The sequence below is a fragment of the Narcine bancroftii genome, chromosome 14 (assembly GCF_036971445.1).
Source record: "Narcine bancroftii isolate sNarBan1 chromosome 14, sNarBan1.hap1, whole genome shotgun sequence".
NCBI lineage: Eukaryota > Metazoa > Chordata > Chondrichthyes > Torpediniformes > Narcinidae > Narcine > Narcine bancroftii.
Window position 1 is genome coordinate 60,395,195 of NC_091482.1, and position 16,518 is coordinate 60,411,712.

General features: G+C 45.9%; 2 protein-coding genes across 3 annotated transcripts in view; both read right to left on the reverse strand.

Moving 5' to 3' along the window:
- Nucleotides 1–6,227, reverse strand: part of hacd3 (3-hydroxyacyl-CoA dehydratase 3) — a 28,209-nt gene extending 21,982 nt beyond the window's left edge. The window contains exons 1-2 of the mRNA XM_069911839.1: nucleotides 6,069–6,227; nucleotides 16–58 (exon numbers count right to left, since the gene is read on the reverse strand). Coding sequence (XP_069767940.1) covers nucleotides 16–58; nucleotides 6,069–6,155 — 130 coding nt within the window. The 5' untranslated portion in view covers nucleotides 6,156–6,227. The remainder of the gene's footprint in view (nucleotides 1–15; nucleotides 59–6,068) is intronic.
- A 3,155-nt stretch (nucleotides 6,228–9,382) lies between these two features.
- On the reverse strand, nucleotides 9,383–15,458 carry LOC138749579 (RNA guanine-N7 methyltransferase activating subunit-like). 2 transcript variants are annotated; one of them, XM_069911152.1, is made up of 3 exons: nucleotides 15,169–15,458; nucleotides 12,390–12,545; nucleotides 9,383–11,151 (listed from the first exon to the last, which is right to left on the reverse strand). In XM_069911152.1, the coding sequence occupies exons 2-3, from the start codon at nucleotides 12,542–12,544 to the stop codon at nucleotides 10,995–10,997; spliced, it is 312 nt and encodes a 103-aa protein (XP_069767253.1). In that variant the 5' UTR covers nucleotide 12,545; nucleotides 15,169–15,458; the 3' UTR covers nucleotides 9,383–10,994. The 2 variants fall into 2 exon arrangements, with proteins under 2 accessions (XP_069767253.1, XP_069767252.1); XM_069911151.1 differs by lacking the exon at nucleotides 15,169–15,458 and adding an exon at nucleotides 14,308–14,405.
- Nucleotides 15,459–16,518: the final 1,060 nt, after the last annotated feature.

Sequence of the window (16,518 nt, forward strand, 5' to 3'; positions counted from 1 at the left end):
ACATTAAAATCTTACCTCTGAAGAAAAGGACATTTTCAGTGATTTTAACATCAGGTTTCTGTTGAGAGAGAAAAATGTTAAATAGATTAATGGAATTTTACAAAAAAGAGCAGACGCATTCACAAATGCTATAAATTATGGAAGGAATGTTGAAAATGACTACATAATTCTCTGAAGCAATTACTTACGACATAAGAGCAGAAATAGGATATTCAGCCCATCAAGTCTGCCCTGTCTTTTAATCATGAGCTGATCCATTTTGCCAATAAGCCCCACTGCCTGGCCTTCTCCCCATGACCATTGATGCCCTGGCTAATCAAGAACCTATCAATCTCTGCCTTAAATATACCCAATGACTTACCCTCCACAACGGCCTGTGGCGACAAATGATGAGAATTAACTAATGCTCCAATGATTTAGAATAAATTCAACAATCTCATTTCAAGGTGCCTGCATTCACTATATTCATCTCTTAAGGAAGCAGGAGAATGAGAATCAGGTGTGGATGATGCTCAGAGGAAATGGAGTTGGTAAAGATGGGGAAATTGTTTAACTGGGAAGGTCAAGTTATGATATAAGGCATGAACTAGGGAGTGTAAATTTGAAACAGAGGGTTTTTAAAAAATTTTTAGAGGCCCAGGACAGTACAGGCTCTTTTAGCCCACAAGCCCACGGTGGCCATATACAGTGCATCAATTAACCAACAAACCCTCTACATTTTTGGAGGGTGGGAGGACACTGGAGCACCTGGAGGAAACCCAAATGGTTATGGAAGATGGTATAAACTCCTTACAGACAGCACCAGATTTGAACCAGGGTCGCAGATACAGTAACAGCATTGCACTAACTGCCATGCTAACCAAGCCGTCTGGGAAAGTTCTCAGGGAAATGCACACCAGAAAAATGGAGGATGTTAGGGACCACTTGTACTGGCTTCTAGATAGGGCGCAAATTCAATATCATTAACAACTCTCGCACATGCGTCAACTGAACTCCTATACGCAAACCCATCGTGCGTACACCCACTGAAGACTCGTGCATGTGCACAAGAATCAAGATGGCTGCACCCAGCATACGGACCCTGGGACCCCGACAAACAATGCAAGTTTAGACCAGAATGTGGAAAGGTTCGCCAAGGTTGATCGAAATATTCAGGAAGATTTAAGTTGTTATCGTCAAATCTATGACGAAAAAAAGATTTGATTAAAATGTTTGCTTTAAGACTTTGGTACTCCACGTGCACAGGCAAAATTATGTCCAGTTTGGGATACGACCGATCCTTTGGTCCCAATTACAGTCATAAATTGGGGAGTACCCGTATATAACCTTAGGAAAACCCTAAGGTGTCTACACCTACATGAAGAACAGAAAGATAACCAATTAGGAATAAAGGGAGGAACATGTGCCTGGTGGTCAGGGTGTTTCTAAATGAATACTGCTTCAGTGTTTACTAGAGAGCAGGACCTTGCTGAATGTGAGGTCAGTGTAGTATAGGTTAATGTGCTAGACCATGTCAAAGTTAAGAAAGTGCAAAATTATTCAGAATCAAAAGTTGTCATGAACATGTCATGAAATTTGTCCTTTTGTGGCAGGATTACAGTCCCAATATTGCTATAAATTACATTTCAAAATAATTAGTGCAAGAAAATAGGAGAAAGTGAGGTAGTACTGATTAATTGTCCATTCAGAAATCTAATGGCAGAGGGGAAGAAGCTGTGCTAGGTGCTCATCTTCAGGCTCCTGTACAGCAGTGTGAAGAGGGCATGGCTTGGGTGGTGAGGGCATGGCTTGGGTGGTGGGAGTCCTTGAGGATAGAGGTTCCTCTCTTAAGACACCACCTCTTGTAGATGCTTTCGACTGGTGCCCGTCATGTTGCAGGCGAAGTTAACCTTCTGGAATTTTATCTTGTCCTGAGCGTTGGCGCTTCAATACCAGACAATGATGCAACCATCCAGAATGCTCTTCACAGTATACCTGTAGAAGTTTCTGAGAGTCTTCAGTGACATACCGAATCTCCTCCAACTCCTTACAAAGTATAGCCGTTGGCAAGCCTTCTTCCAACAAAGCAAGGTTGACAGAGCTAGGGCTTTTCTCTTGGGAGCAACAATGGATGAGAGTTGACTTAATTAAGGATTCTACGATTATGAGGAGCATAGATAGGGTAAACACGGGTGAAGTGCTGGAGGATTGGAAGGTAGCTCATGCTGTTCCATTGTTTAAAAAAGGCTCTAAAATTAATCTTGGATTTAGTAGGCCAGTGAGACTGACATCAATAATAGGTAAGTTAATGGAAGGTGCTCTAAGAGATCGAATGTACAATAATTGGGTTAGTCAGGGGAAGATTACGGATAATCAACATGGGTTGTGCATGGTAGGTCATGTTTAACCAATCTTATAGTTTTCTGAGAAGATTATCAGAAAAGCTGATGAAGAAGATGCCATGGATTTCCTGAAAGTGCCATCACAGGTAATAGGATTGTAAAGAGAGCTTTTGGCATATTGGCAAAGTATTGAGCATAGGAATTGGGATGTTATGGAGAAGTTGTACTAGTCATTGGTGAGGCGAAATTTGGAGTATCATGTGCAGTTTTGGTCACCTAACGACAGGAAGAATATCAATAAGATTGAATGAGTGCAGAGGAGATTTAAAAGGATATTGCCAGAACTTGAAGAACTTAGTTACAGAAAAAGGTTAAACTGGTTAGGGCTTTATTTGCTGAAATGTAGACAATGAGGGGATATTTGATAGAGGTATACAAAATTATGAGGGGTGTAGATAGAGTAAATGCAAGTAGGCTTTTTCCATTGAGGATAGGTGACATAAAAACTAATGGTTATGGGTTAAGGGTGAAAAGGAAAAAGTTTAAAGGGAACTTTAGAGGAAACTTCTTCACACCAAGTGGGTTAGGAACATGGAACAAGCTGCCAGCTGAACTGGTGAATGCATACTCAATTCTGACATTTAAGAAAATATTGGACAGCTACATGGATGTGAGGGGTATGGAGGTATATCGTCTGGTGCAGGTCAATGGGACTGGACAGAATAGTTTGGCAAAACTAGAAGGGCTTGTTTCTGTGCTGGAGTGTTCTATGGTTCTACCTTTTACCTGGTGTAATGGAAGATTCTAACCTGTTTTTTTAAACTTGCAGCTCTGGGTTAGACAAGGCTGAGAACCTGCTTGTGTTTTAGAATTAGCAGACATAAGCAAAATTCCACTGAGGGGCCAGAGATGGTGTTATCTGAAGAAAGGACATCTGTGTACCAAGAACATTTAATCTTCCTCCTTGTTTTGGTCACAGACTGTCAGCGGCCTAGCCTTGATGCAAAATAAACCATTGTATTCAAAGTGATAAGCTGAAAATTGTGTTATTCGTTAGAAGCCTAACATGCTAGCTTGCTTGCTTATCTTTCTTGCTGTGCTGGGAATAGGTGCTTGGGTAAGCAGTTTTTGGGTAATACAAGTCATGGTCCCGCTGCTGAAGTTTGAGACTCTCCGAGAGGTGGCAACATCTCTCAGCAAGAAGAAGAACTTCTGGAATCCAGCCAACATCCCGGTCAGGGGAGGTGGAGAAGCTGCTACCGGCACCCTGACAACCGACTACAAGTGTGCAGTCGTTGCCTCGCTTTGGCAGTTGGGACCAGTCCAAGCGTTGATAAGTATAGTTGGGAAGGGCTTGCATATTGTAGTGTGAAATCAGCTTTTGAATTTGTAATAAACATTTGTATAAACTGAACTGCTCTCGGTGTGTGTGTCTATTTTATTTCGGTAGCTCAAACGCTGTGACCAATCTAAAACAAACAAAATGAGAGGTATAAATTTACCCAAGACATCTGGTTTATATTCAAATTTCCTGGTGTTTTGCTTTTGCTCTCCAGCTTATGCTGATCATATACTAATTGCACTTGTTTGTAATCCTTCATTCAAATCGTGTTTTTTTTCCCCCTTAAGAGGCAAGAACACTAATGAGCACATTGACATTTCTGTCAATTTCCTTTTAAATCTCCTCTATATTCGTTCAATTAGCAAGTCCACATGTCAATCTGGAAACTGTGTTTATTGTTATCAAGACCTTGATAAGATCACGCTTGAGAGATTTGGTCCGGGGAAAAAAAACCCCAGGACACATTGGATCAGATGCTGATGGTCATTATGCAAAAGTTGAGTTTTTTTTCTTCACAGTGACCAGTTGTACTGTAGTTATTGGTACTGGGACCCTTGCTGTTCTTTTGAAAAACCATCTACAATCTGGATGTCAATGCAGGAGGTGAGATTAGGTTTGCAGATGAATTGGAGATTGAGACGGTTGTTAATGATGAAAAGTTAGTAAAAGAGCAGAAAAATGGTGGATAGAATTTAATCCTGAAAAATGTGAGGTGTTACATTCTGGGAGGATTATTACAACTAGAATATGCATGTGGGGCCCAAGAAGGTCATAAGGAAGAGAGGGAAATTGGTGTTCACATTCAATGGTTCCCAAAGGCAGCAGCAGAGGGTGAAGAAGCTGATTAAGAAGATATACAGAACACTTGCCATTAATGTGCTATGGAATTTAAATGGAGGTTATGGTGCAATTAAATTGATATTAATTAGGCCACAGATGGATGACTGTGTAACATTCTGATGATCCCCTTACAGGAAGGATAAGAAGAGATGTCACCGAGCAAAAAATGTTTCACTCATGAAGAGGCTTCAGAGGCTATGCTTTTTGGAGACTCTTCGAAGATTGAGTATAATGGTTTCCACAGTAACTAGACACTCGCAACAACCTTTAAATATCATTTCTTTTCTCACACACTGCCTTGTGCCATTCCTTACCAATTAATTCACCGTTATTCTCTTGAATACCACACACAACCTTTATCTGCAAATGGCTCAGTACGATAGTAAAAAATCTACTTGACAAATACAACCAACTCCAAATTACAAATTGTTCATATTGGAATTTTCAGAGCAACTCGAAACATCACCACAAACTATTATTTAAGAGATCAATATCCAGCTCGTATTAACTCACACACTGACAGCTCCTCTTACATCCTCTCCCCAAATCCCCGATCCATTGTGCCAGCTGGGGATCATGACACCCCAACGACCTGTGCCAGTCATTTCCAACCTGATCACTCCTCTTCAAACCAAACGTACACGTGGCCTCTTTCTCCAACCTTCTCCTTCAATCCCACCCAAAGGTTGGGCTGCATTTCCCACCCACGGTAAGGCCACAAATAACCAAATTTATTTTCTTCTGATCCAGTTGCTGTGTGACAACCTTCCATGCTCCCACCTGAAAACATCCCTTCCTCACACTCCAGCATATGAACTGTCTTCCACACCTCCTTTCTCACTCCGCCCCCCTACCCCCTCCCCCCACTCCCCCCTCCAACCCCCCTCCACCCTCCCCCTAACCCTCCTCCAACCCCCTCCCCTAACCACCCCTCCCCCTACACCTCTCTCCCCCTCCCCCTAACCCCCCTCCCTAACCCCCTAACCCCCCCTCCCCCTAACCCCCCTCCCTAACCCCCCTCCCTAACCCCCTAACCCCCCCTCCCCAACCCCCTAACCCCCTAACCCCCCCTCCCCCTAACCCCCCTCCCTAACCCCCCTCCCCTAACCCCCTAACCCCCCCTCCCCAACCCCCTAACCCCCAACCCCCTAACCCCCCTCCCTAACCCCCCAACCCCCCCTCCCCAACCCCCTAACCCCCCAACCCCCCCTCCCCAACCCCCTAACCCCCAACCCCCTAACCCCCCCTCCCCCTAACCCCCCTCCCTAACCCCCCTCCCTAACCCCCCTCCCCCTAACCCCCCTCCCTAACCCCCTAACCCCCCCTCCCCAACCCCCTAACCCCCAACCCCCCTCCCTAACCCCCCAACCCCCCCTCCCCAACCCCCTAACCCCCAACCCCCTAACCCCCAACCCCCTAACCCCCAACCCCCTAACCCCCAACCCCCTAACCCCCCCTCCCCCTAACCCCCCCTCCCCCTAACCCCCCTCCCCCTAATCCCCCCTCCCCCTCCCCCTCCCCCTCCCCCATCTCCCACGAAACTCGCGCGGGACGGGGCCCTTCACCTGAACGTCGCTCAGATCCACCCTCAGGTACAGCTCGTCGTGCCTCTGGGCCCAGTAAACGTGCGGTGTCAGGCTCAGTCCCTGCATCTCGGCGGGCGGCCTCAACCTCTTCACTGCTCCAACGACCGGCACGGCCGACGCGCGCGTCACCGCAACGACCGGCACGGCCGACGCGCGCGTCACCGCGTCCGGATCAGACCGCCAGAGAGGCGGGCACGAGCGTGGCTGGGGCTCCCTTCACACAGTGATACAGAAGGTGGGAAGGAGCTGGGTTGTGTGGAAAGGTGAGTGAATAAAAATTACCTGGGATCTTCCCTCCACTCACCTTAAACCCATGTCCTCTGGTACTTGCTATTATCTCCCGAGGAAAGGGGGTTGCCCACCCTGACAAAGCTCCTCATCATGTCGGAACTCGCCTCTCACCTTTCGTTGTTCCAAAAGAGAAAAGTCTGTTCTCCATCAATCCAGGGATCAGGTAAACCTCTGCCCCCCCTCCTCTCCTCCTCCAATGCATCTATATCCTTCCTGTAAGGTGAACATGTTCTCCAATCCAGGGATCAGGTAAACCTCTGCCCCCCCTCCTCTCCTCCTCCAATGCATCTATATCCTTCCTGTAAGGTGAACATGTTCTCCAACCCAGGGATCTGGTAAACCTCTGCAACCCCACCCCCACCTCCTCCTCCAATGCATCTATATCCTTCCTGTAAGTAGGTGAACATGTTCTCCAACCCAGGGATCTGGTAAACCTCTGCCCCCCCCCCCCTCCTCCTCCAATGCATCTATATCCTTCCTGTATGGTGAACATGTTCTCCAATCCAGGGTTCTGGTCAACCTCTGCCCCTCTCTAATGCATCTACATCCTTCCTGTAAGGAGGTGCCCAGAACTGAATGCAATACTCCACAAGTGTGGTCGAACCCAGTCATTCTTCACATTTTTTTGGCTATGGTTCCCTTAGGACTCTGCTCAAAGTTTATGGGCCCCCTTCCAGATTTCAGATTTATTGCCATCACATTTAACCCTGAATTCTTTTTGTTGCGGACAGATTATTGCACTTATTGGTAGTGCAAAAAAAGTGTACATAACATGTAAAGAAATATAAACAATCTGACTGTGTCATACAGAGAGAAAAACAAGTGCAAAAGTTAAGAGTCCTTAAATGAATCCCTGATTGAGTTTGTCCTTGAGAAGTCAGATGGTGGAGGGGGAGCAGTTGTTCCTGAACCTGGTGGTGCAAGTCTTGTGGCACCAATACCTCATTCCAGATGGCAGCAGTGAGAACAGAGCATCTTCCCTGTGAAGCAGTCAAGTTTATTTGGTTTCTTTTGTACTTCTCTCCTATCAACTACATAAAAAAAACATTTAAAATATTATGTTACATTAGATTATGAAAAGAAGTCAAGGTTTTTACTCTAAGAATAACAACCGTGGCTTGTGATTCCAGAACAAACAGACGTGGGAAATAATTCATATTGAACACGTAGGAAAGAGAAACATACATATTACAGAAAATAATCTGTTTTTCTTCTTTCTACCAACTGCGCACGACTATACACTTCCCCATGCTGTATTCCAATTGCCACTTCTCTGCCCATTCCCCCAGCCTATCCAAGTCCCACTGCGGATTTCCTTCTTCCTCAGCACTACCTGGCACTCTGCCCATCATCATCCAAGGTTTGTGAAGGTATTGTCCATTTTGGAAGGAAAAATAAAAATCACATTTATGTAACTGGTAAGAGATTACAGAATGCTGGGTTGTAAAAGATTTCAGTGTTTGATTCACAAAAGGTCAGTGTAAGATACAACAAGAATGAGGAAATCTAGGCTCATTGTCAGGCAATTGAACACAAAATTAGAAAGGATATGTCTTTGAACAGTGTGTGCTGGGTGGTGTGGATCCATGATGATTGCTGCTGCTCTCCAACACTAGTGTTCCCTACAGATGTTCTCAACAGTGGGAGAGTTTTGCCTGTGATGTCCTGGGCTGTCTCTTTTGGAGAGCTTTGCACTCAGGGATATTGGTGTTCCCATACCAGACTGTGATGCAGCCGGTCAGCCCACTTTCCACTACATATTTATAGAAATTTGCCAGGGTTGCTCATGTCGTACCAAACCTCTGAGGAAGAAGAGGTGCTCATGTGCTTTCTTCATGATGCCATTAGTGTGTTGGGTCCAGGAAAGATCCTCCAAGATAGTGACTCCCAGTAACTTAAATTTGCTCACCCTCTCCACTTCTGATCCCCCAACGATCACTGGATTGTACACCACTGGCTTTCCCTTCCTGAAGTCAACAATCAGCTTGTTAGTTTTGGGAATACTGAATGCAAGGTGCACCACTCGCCAAGTTTTCAATCACCCTCCTGTATGTTGACTCATCCCCATCCTTTATACAGCCCATTACAATAGTATTGCTGGCAAATTTGTAGATGGTGTTAATTGTTCTGCACCACACAATTGTAGGTGTAAAGTGAGTAGAGCCCTATGGTGCTCTGGTATTGATGGAGATTGTGGAGGAGATGTTCTTCCCAATCCTCAATGATTGTGGCTTGGAGTTGAGTCTCAGGTCTTGAGGTTTGCTGATCAATATTGATGGGATGATGGTGTTAAATTCTGTAGTCAATAAAGAACATCCTGATAAATGCATTTTTACTGTCCAGGGCTTTGTGTAAACCAGTGAGATGGCATCTGGCCTAGACCTATTGCTACAGTTGACAAACTGGAACATATCCATGTCACTGCTCAGACAGGAGCTGATCTGCTTCAACACCAGCCTTTCAAAACACTTAATCACTGTTGATGTAAGTGCTACTGGTTGCATCCTGTTCTGTCTTAACCAAAGGAATCAAAACACATTATATGATTGTACATTGTTAGCAATTTGACTGCAGTTTCTTAAAATCATTACAAAGTCCCCACAATTCAAGGCTTTTCCAATGGCTGTCAAGTGCGTTGTACCGAATGTCAGAACTTGTTTTCCTTGACTGATTAAATTCTTAGTTCCTCTTGCTCTCCAAGCCCAGATTGGCTCTGATTCAGCATTCCCTGGGTCAATATTAAGGGCAGCACAGTTAGTGTCGTGGTTAACACAAATCTGTAACGGCACCAGTGATTGGTTCCAGGGTTTGGACCAGCGCTGTCTGTAAGGAGTTTGTACATTCTCCCTGTGTCTACGTGGGTTTCCTCCAACCATATCGGGTGTTGTAGGTCAATAGGGTGCAAGTCTTATTCTAAAGCTGGTTTCATTATCAAATTGTGATAATTTGCTCCAATAAACAAACAATAAATATATCAGGCAGAAAATGCACTAACAGGAATATTTTCTTTCACTTGTACTTTAATCATATTTTGAAAGATACATGTATAAAAATAAGATAAACCATATTCAGTGTAGTCTTCCAGTGTCCATGTCTAATCTGCGAACATCAATGCCCAAGTCGGTATATTAACCATTCGGCTCTGGGTGGGCTGTGTGGGTTCCATCAGTAATAGGGAGCTGGAAAGGGAAGGCTATTGGGGTTTTAATATGGGGCAGTACAAAATAAACTTGTGTCACCACACAATGGGACAGTCCGGCAAGCCTGACAAAGTTAAAGCACGATTAACCTTTAAAAATAAAGTTATTGGCCCAAAGATCCATTTACACTGCAGCCTTGAACTTCACAACATTCCTTTAGATCACAGGAGCTCCATTTCTGGGTTAAAAGTAAGAAAGAAAAACAAACAATCTTAACTTGTAGTAACTTTTGACAGACACATTTCAGTTTGCCACACCTCTCCTCAACTACATGCTACTTGGAAAGCCACAATGTCAGCTGTCAACCACAATGTTGACAAGAAAACTTTCAAAGGGGGCCTAATCACAAAACAACCAGCAACTCCAATAGGGGGAAGACACCTTGAAATGAAGAAGCTTTAACATTCCCCAGTGAGAGGACAGGTGAATTTCCATCCTCACAAGGATTGGAATGTTGAGCACTCATTCCACATTATTATGCAACATTCAAATGGGAAGTGAGGAATTGCCTCCATTAGTGTTGTCTATCCCATTATCTAGACCATTAATTTGTCAGGTGCTGTGGATTTGCACTTACGGGGCCTAATCCTGGTCACCACAGCCACCAGCTAGGTAAACGGGTCAGCAATGCAAACTTTTGCACACAGTTCTAAAATAAGCCTGCAATTTAATAAAAAAACGACAACCATCTACAACAGGAAGAAACAAAATCTCAAAAATAAACATCTCATTTGTAAGTAAAAAAACTGCAATTGTCAAGTGTCAGCCATTATCGAGTAGCAGGATCACATTACCAGATATGAGTGGTAACACAAGTTCACTTCATGGGACTTGGTTCTTGAAATTATTCAACTTTCTGCCTCATCTCTCTCATTGTACAATTGAAATTCAGGTTCACAGAGAGCAAGAAAAGTGGTTTTGATTCCTGGTGAGGAAACTGAATTAATGCGGATATTACCACTGACTATTCTAAATCAGGTTCAGCTGCAGCACTGAGCAGCTAAGTAGAGGAAAAGTCCAGCTTTGTTGCCAAACCACCTTCAGCTATACTGGATACTAGCAAACTTTGGTCACGGGGGGAGGGCGGGTGGCCTGTCTGCGATCCATGTTCAACTGTTGGAGGAGGGGTTGCGCATCCTGTGATCAATACCCACCCAATAAAAACACTGTTTTGCACAATCGAACGCCACACTTTGACCAAGCTTAGATGAGATGCTACGCACAAGCTTCCCTACACAGTGTGAGGAAGAATCAGCCAGAGTTGCCACACACAAACTATTTACTTTACCAAACTACCAACCCACAAATGGCAATAACGCTGAAATGGACTTTTGTAAAATTACACTGCTAAAATCCATTTCCCATTTGCTGTTATTTACAATGCTATTTCAAACATTTGATCAGCTCCGTTGTTTCAATAGTGATGGTGGTTCGACTGTGAATTGGAGCCTTGGCTGTGCGATTCACGAGACCTAGATCGATTGTAGCCGAGATCTCTGCCCTGCCATGCTTGGTTATTTGACCAGTTGCGATGGTCACTGCGCCCTCGATACAGTCTATAGTCTTGTGACCTAAAAATTAAATCAAAAACATCTGATCTCATTCTGATTGCAGACTCATTTGTTTCAACAAACTATGCAAAACTTCCTCTTAAGTGTAGGAGGCTAAGAGATGACAGTGAATCATCAGGGACAGTCACTGTCTTCTCTCTAGGAGTCTAAAAGTAGAGGGCAAAAGTTTAAGGTTTGGTGATGGGGTGGCTGAGATTTTAAATTGTCCTGAAGGACAACTTTTTTTCACACAAAGAGAATAAACTGCCAGATATGGTAGAAGTGTGCACAAGTACAATGTTTAAAAATAATTCAGACACTATTTCACATTCCAGCATCTAGTTTTTCTTTTATTTTTAATGATTTCTTAATCCTTTTGGTATCCTTCCTCTCTAGGCACATCACATTGACTAATTTTGACACTTCATTCCCCTTGATATCCATAATGAAATGCTGGAATCTTGTAGAAAAGATTGCTGAAGCAACTTGGGTCAGATACTATCCATGGGGAGAAATGGTCAGTTAATATTTTGACCACTTCCTCTGGCAGCTTATTCCATGTGGATTTGGTTTGTCAAACACCTGTGCTCCATTTGTGGGTCTAAAGAGCCAATATTGCATTAAAACATTTTATCAAAACTAAGATTAAAAAAAGTAAAATTATAGACATAAAGAGGGAAAGAGGCCCAGAAGTGAAAGGGCAGAACATGTGAAGAGACAGGTGGAGGGAGAAACTATTTGGAAGGTGGGTGGGGGAAAGAGGAAAAGTTTGAAATAAATTGAGTGCAGGGGTAGGTGAAGAGATCAAAACAATGGAATCAGATAGGAGTTGCCTAAAATTAGAAACTCAATGATCATGGCGTTAGGTTTAGGTTTCTCCAGGGGGAATATGATGTGTTATTCCTCAAGTTTACCTTTAGCCTCACCCTTACAATGGATGAGGCCAAGGACAGCCATGTCACTGTAGGAATGGTTGGCTACAGGAAGCTCAAATTTAAAACCATAAACATAGAACGGGTGTTCAGTAAAGCAGTGACCAATATCCATTTCGTTTCCGATGGACGCTGCAGGACCTCCTGAATTTCTCCAATGAGTAACCCAAACCAGATTTAGAGGATTAATCTGTATGTAATCTATAAAGTTTGGTTCTCACTTCTGTTCTCTATAATTAATTACATTAGTTCTGTATTGCCTTCTGACTGGATTGTTGCTATTTGCTAATATCATATCTGACAAGAGGCAGAGCACCATCTCAGCACCTGTGGTTTCCACCATGTCGGCTCATCCAGTCCTCGACAATGGGTGGTGGATCGGCTACACTCTTCACCATTTCCTGATACTCCACGTCAGCTGCAGTGAATCGGTGAGCAAACATTTCCTCATAGTCTGGTATAGGTTCTGCTTCACTGGACATTCTGGGGACAAAAGGTAGACAGAACATTACAAGAAATAGTCTGCAGTTGCTGTGATAAGGAGGAACTCAGCAGGCCCCGCAGCGTCCATAGGAGGCAACGTTTCGGGGCTGGGCCCTTCTTCAAGGTATGAACAAAAAGCAGGCAGCACCTGAATAAAAATGCTGGGGAGGAGGGAAGAAGCCACGGAGGGGAAGCATAGACCGAAAGGCCATGGGTAGACATGGATAGAAGGGCAGCTGTATGAATGCAGAGCTGGAAGACAGAATAGGGAACAAGAGAGAGCCAATGGGTGGGGAGCTGGAGGAACAGCAACATCAGGATAGGGAATAAGAATAGATGGGGGGTGGAATCTAACAGAAACCAGAGATGTCAATGTTAATGCAGTTTGGTTGGAGGGTGCCCAGACACAATATGAGTCAATTTGCCAATGAGTCAATTGCGAGTGGTCTCAGTTGGGCAGTGCATGAGTCCATGGACAGACATGTTGGCATGGGAATTGAAATGAGTTGCCACTGGGAGATCCACACAGTTGCAGTGGGCAGTTAAGTTGGTCAGTGAAGTAATCTCCTGCATCAGTCTGCATCCACTCTCTCCAATATAGAGCAGAGCACAATGGGAGCCCCGAATGGTGAAGAAAGGTGGTGTTGACGCAGGTGTAGCATTTTCTGAGGTCACAAGTAGACGCCAAGGGGGCGATTGGTGGGAGAGGATAAGTAGTTGAGTCACGGAGGGAGAGGTCCCTGAGGAAGGTGGAGAGAGGAGGCGAGGGAAAGATAATGTCTGCTGGTGGGATCTTGTAGTAGGTCATGAAAATAGCCAAAGATTATATTGTTGGATGCAAGGCTGAATGGGTGGCAAGTAAGGACAAGAGGAATTCTGTACATCTTGCATTGTGGACGGAGGGGACCAGGGTGGATATGTGGGTCAGGTTGATGCTAATGAAGGCGAAGCCACATTTTTTTGAAGGACATCTTAGATGATCTGCCCTGTGGGCAGATGTGATGGAGGAATTATGAGAAGGGAATAGAATCCTTACAGGGGAAACAGTGTGAAGAGACGTCTACCTGCTTTTTTGTTCATTCAGTACCACGATGAAGGGCTCAGGGCCGAAATGTTGTCTCCGATGGACACTGCAGGACCTCTTGAGTTTCTCCAGCAATCTCGTCTATTTAAAATAACTAGGACCCTTTCCAAATTTAAAATAAGGCTTTCCCTCTTGAAATGCTCAGGTAAAAAGACCAAATGTCAATGTCTCAAGTGTTTGGGTTTTTGAAATTGTTCCTGAAGGTTCTTGGCTAAGCATAAATGACAGGAAACATCTTCAAAAGGATGTAAAACATGAAAGTATTGCAGTCACTGTGATTGTAGTTGAAATACAGAAATGCTGGAGGAGCTCAGCTCGTATCGCAGAGCCCATAGGAGGTAAAGATATATTACTGACGTTTTGGGCCTGATCCTAACTATGTGAACATGTCTGTCCATGGTCTCATGCACTGTCTAACTGAGACCACCCACAAATTTGACAACACATCATCTTCAGTCTGGGCACCCTCCAACCAGATGACTTCTCCAGTTTCTGTAAACCCCCTTGCCATCTTCTTCATCTAACTCTATCTCCCTCCGTTTCCATCTGTCTCCTTTCACAGAGCCAAACTCAATTCTCACATCATATCCAATTATCTTCTGTCTGTTGGTCTGTATTGCTCCCCTACCCATTCACGTTTTCTTTCCACAGGCGACTGTTCCCCCCACCCCACCCCACCTTGAGAAAAGCTGAAGCCCGAAACGTCGGTTCCTGCTGAGTTCCTCCAGCATTTTTTCTGTGATTTGAATCGGTTAAAAAGGACGGCCAATAACTGAGAACTGAAATCCGATTAGAAAGGAGGATTATCAACTGAAACCTGACCGTCCGTCTACTGACTATTTTTAGCCCCGCCGGCCCCTCCCTCCCTCCCTCCCTACCCCTCCCCGCCGGCCCCTCCCTACCCCTCCCCGCCGGCCCCTCCCTACCCCTCCCCGCCGGCCCCTCCCTACCCCTCCCCGCCGGCCCCTCCCTACCCCTCCCCGCCGGCCCCTCCCTACCCCTCCCCGCCGGCCCCTCCCTACCCCTCCCCGCCGGCCCCTCCCTACCCCTCCCCGCCGGCCCCTCCCTACCCCTCCCCGCCGGCCCCTCCCTACCCCTCCCCGCCGGCCCCTCCCTACCCCTCCCCGCCGGCCCCTCCCTACCCCTCCCCGCCGGCCCCTCCCTACCCCTCCCCGCCGGCCCCTCCCTACCCCTCCCCGCCGGCCCCTCCCTACCCCTCCCCGCCGGCCCCTCCCTACCCCTCCCCGCCGGCCCCTCCCTACCCCTCCCCGCCGCCCGGAGACCAGACCCGGCCCCCTTCCCGGAGACCGGATACCAGACTCGTCCGGAGACCGGATCCTAGACCCGGACCCATTCGCCCGCCGCCCCGAGACCAGACCCTGGCCCCCTCTCCGCCGGCCCCGGCCCCTCCCTCCCCGCCGCCCGGAGACCAGACCCGGCCCCCTTCCCGGAGACCAGAAACTAGACCCGGACCCATTCGCCCGCCGCCCGGAGACCCGACCCCGGCCAAACTGCTCCGAGACGGAACCTAAACTTCACCTCCCACAGCAGCCACGATCCGTTCGTGTACGACCTCCAAATCCGGCATTTCCGGTCCGCAGGCATCATCCGTCCCCGGAAAAGGGTCCCCTCCCTCCGCTGCGCAACCTCTTCACCGCCTCCTTGTGCTGATCACTGAGGCCAAGTTGTTTCTATGCACCGCTTTGTCATACGTTGGCAGATGAAGAGTGTGACTGTCATGCCTGGACCAGCCGCTAACGACTCCCCACTTCTTGGCAGCAAACATTAAAACGCTGGCTTTCTCACAGATGGAACCAAGACAAGGAAAGAGAGCAAACTTGAGTCCAAGATTATTCTCCTGAGGTTGCAAACAGTATTAAGTATAGGAATTGGGATGGTGAACAGGACCGTATTTGGATTATTTAGAGTAGGGAAGGAGAGATGGAGGGAGCAGTCCCTGCACAAGCTGGAAAGAGGAGGAGAGGGGTAGGACATGCCTGGTGTTATGCTCACTTAGGAGGTGGCAAAACTGGCATTTCAATTGCCTGCCCCATTCCCATGCTGACATGTCCCCAGTCTCATGCACTGCCAGATTGAGACCATCAATGTGATATAGAGAATTTAGGTTAAAAAGACTTAAGTTAAAATGTGATGATTAATCATAAACAGGGAAGCCAGAATGGACAGAGAGTTTACTAGCAGTCAAGGACAGAAGGAGCTGCTGAATATGTTTTTTTTAAAAACCTATCTTTTCATGGTCATAGTGAGAGACATGCAGGAGACAAAGGATTGATAAGAAGTGTGAGAAACAGAATTCAGTGAATGTAGAGTTCACAGCGTACGTAACGAACGTGATAATTAATAATGCAGTTATACTTAGAATGTTTTTGTAATACTAACCAATTAAAACAGTATTAATAAGAAGGGGAAGGGCAAATAATAAAGGTATAAAAATCAATGCACTGTATGTATTGGGGCTTAACTGGTGAGAAACCAGTTGAGTCCAACTCTGCAGACTTGTAAATAAAGCTTGTCGTGTCATCAGTTTTAAAGAGACTCATGTGTGAGAAGTTTTATTTCTGACAAATGGGGGCTCGTCCGGGATCTACACTCCGGCCGTGAGGGGAGGCGAGAAGAGGGACATCGGAGGCGGTGCACCCCGCTGAGTTCAGCGGCTCCTAGTCCCTTGCTCGTCGCTTCGGGCGGCTTGAGCGAGTGGTATCCGGACAGGGTGACACGACAAGACGGAGAGGAGAAGGGTGACGGTTCAATCCCCGGGAAGACACCGGTAAGTGACGACTTACGATTGTGGTGTGGGGATTGGGTAACAGGTGTAACGGGATACACCTGTTTGGATAAAAACCTAACGAAATAGATTAAGTATAGATC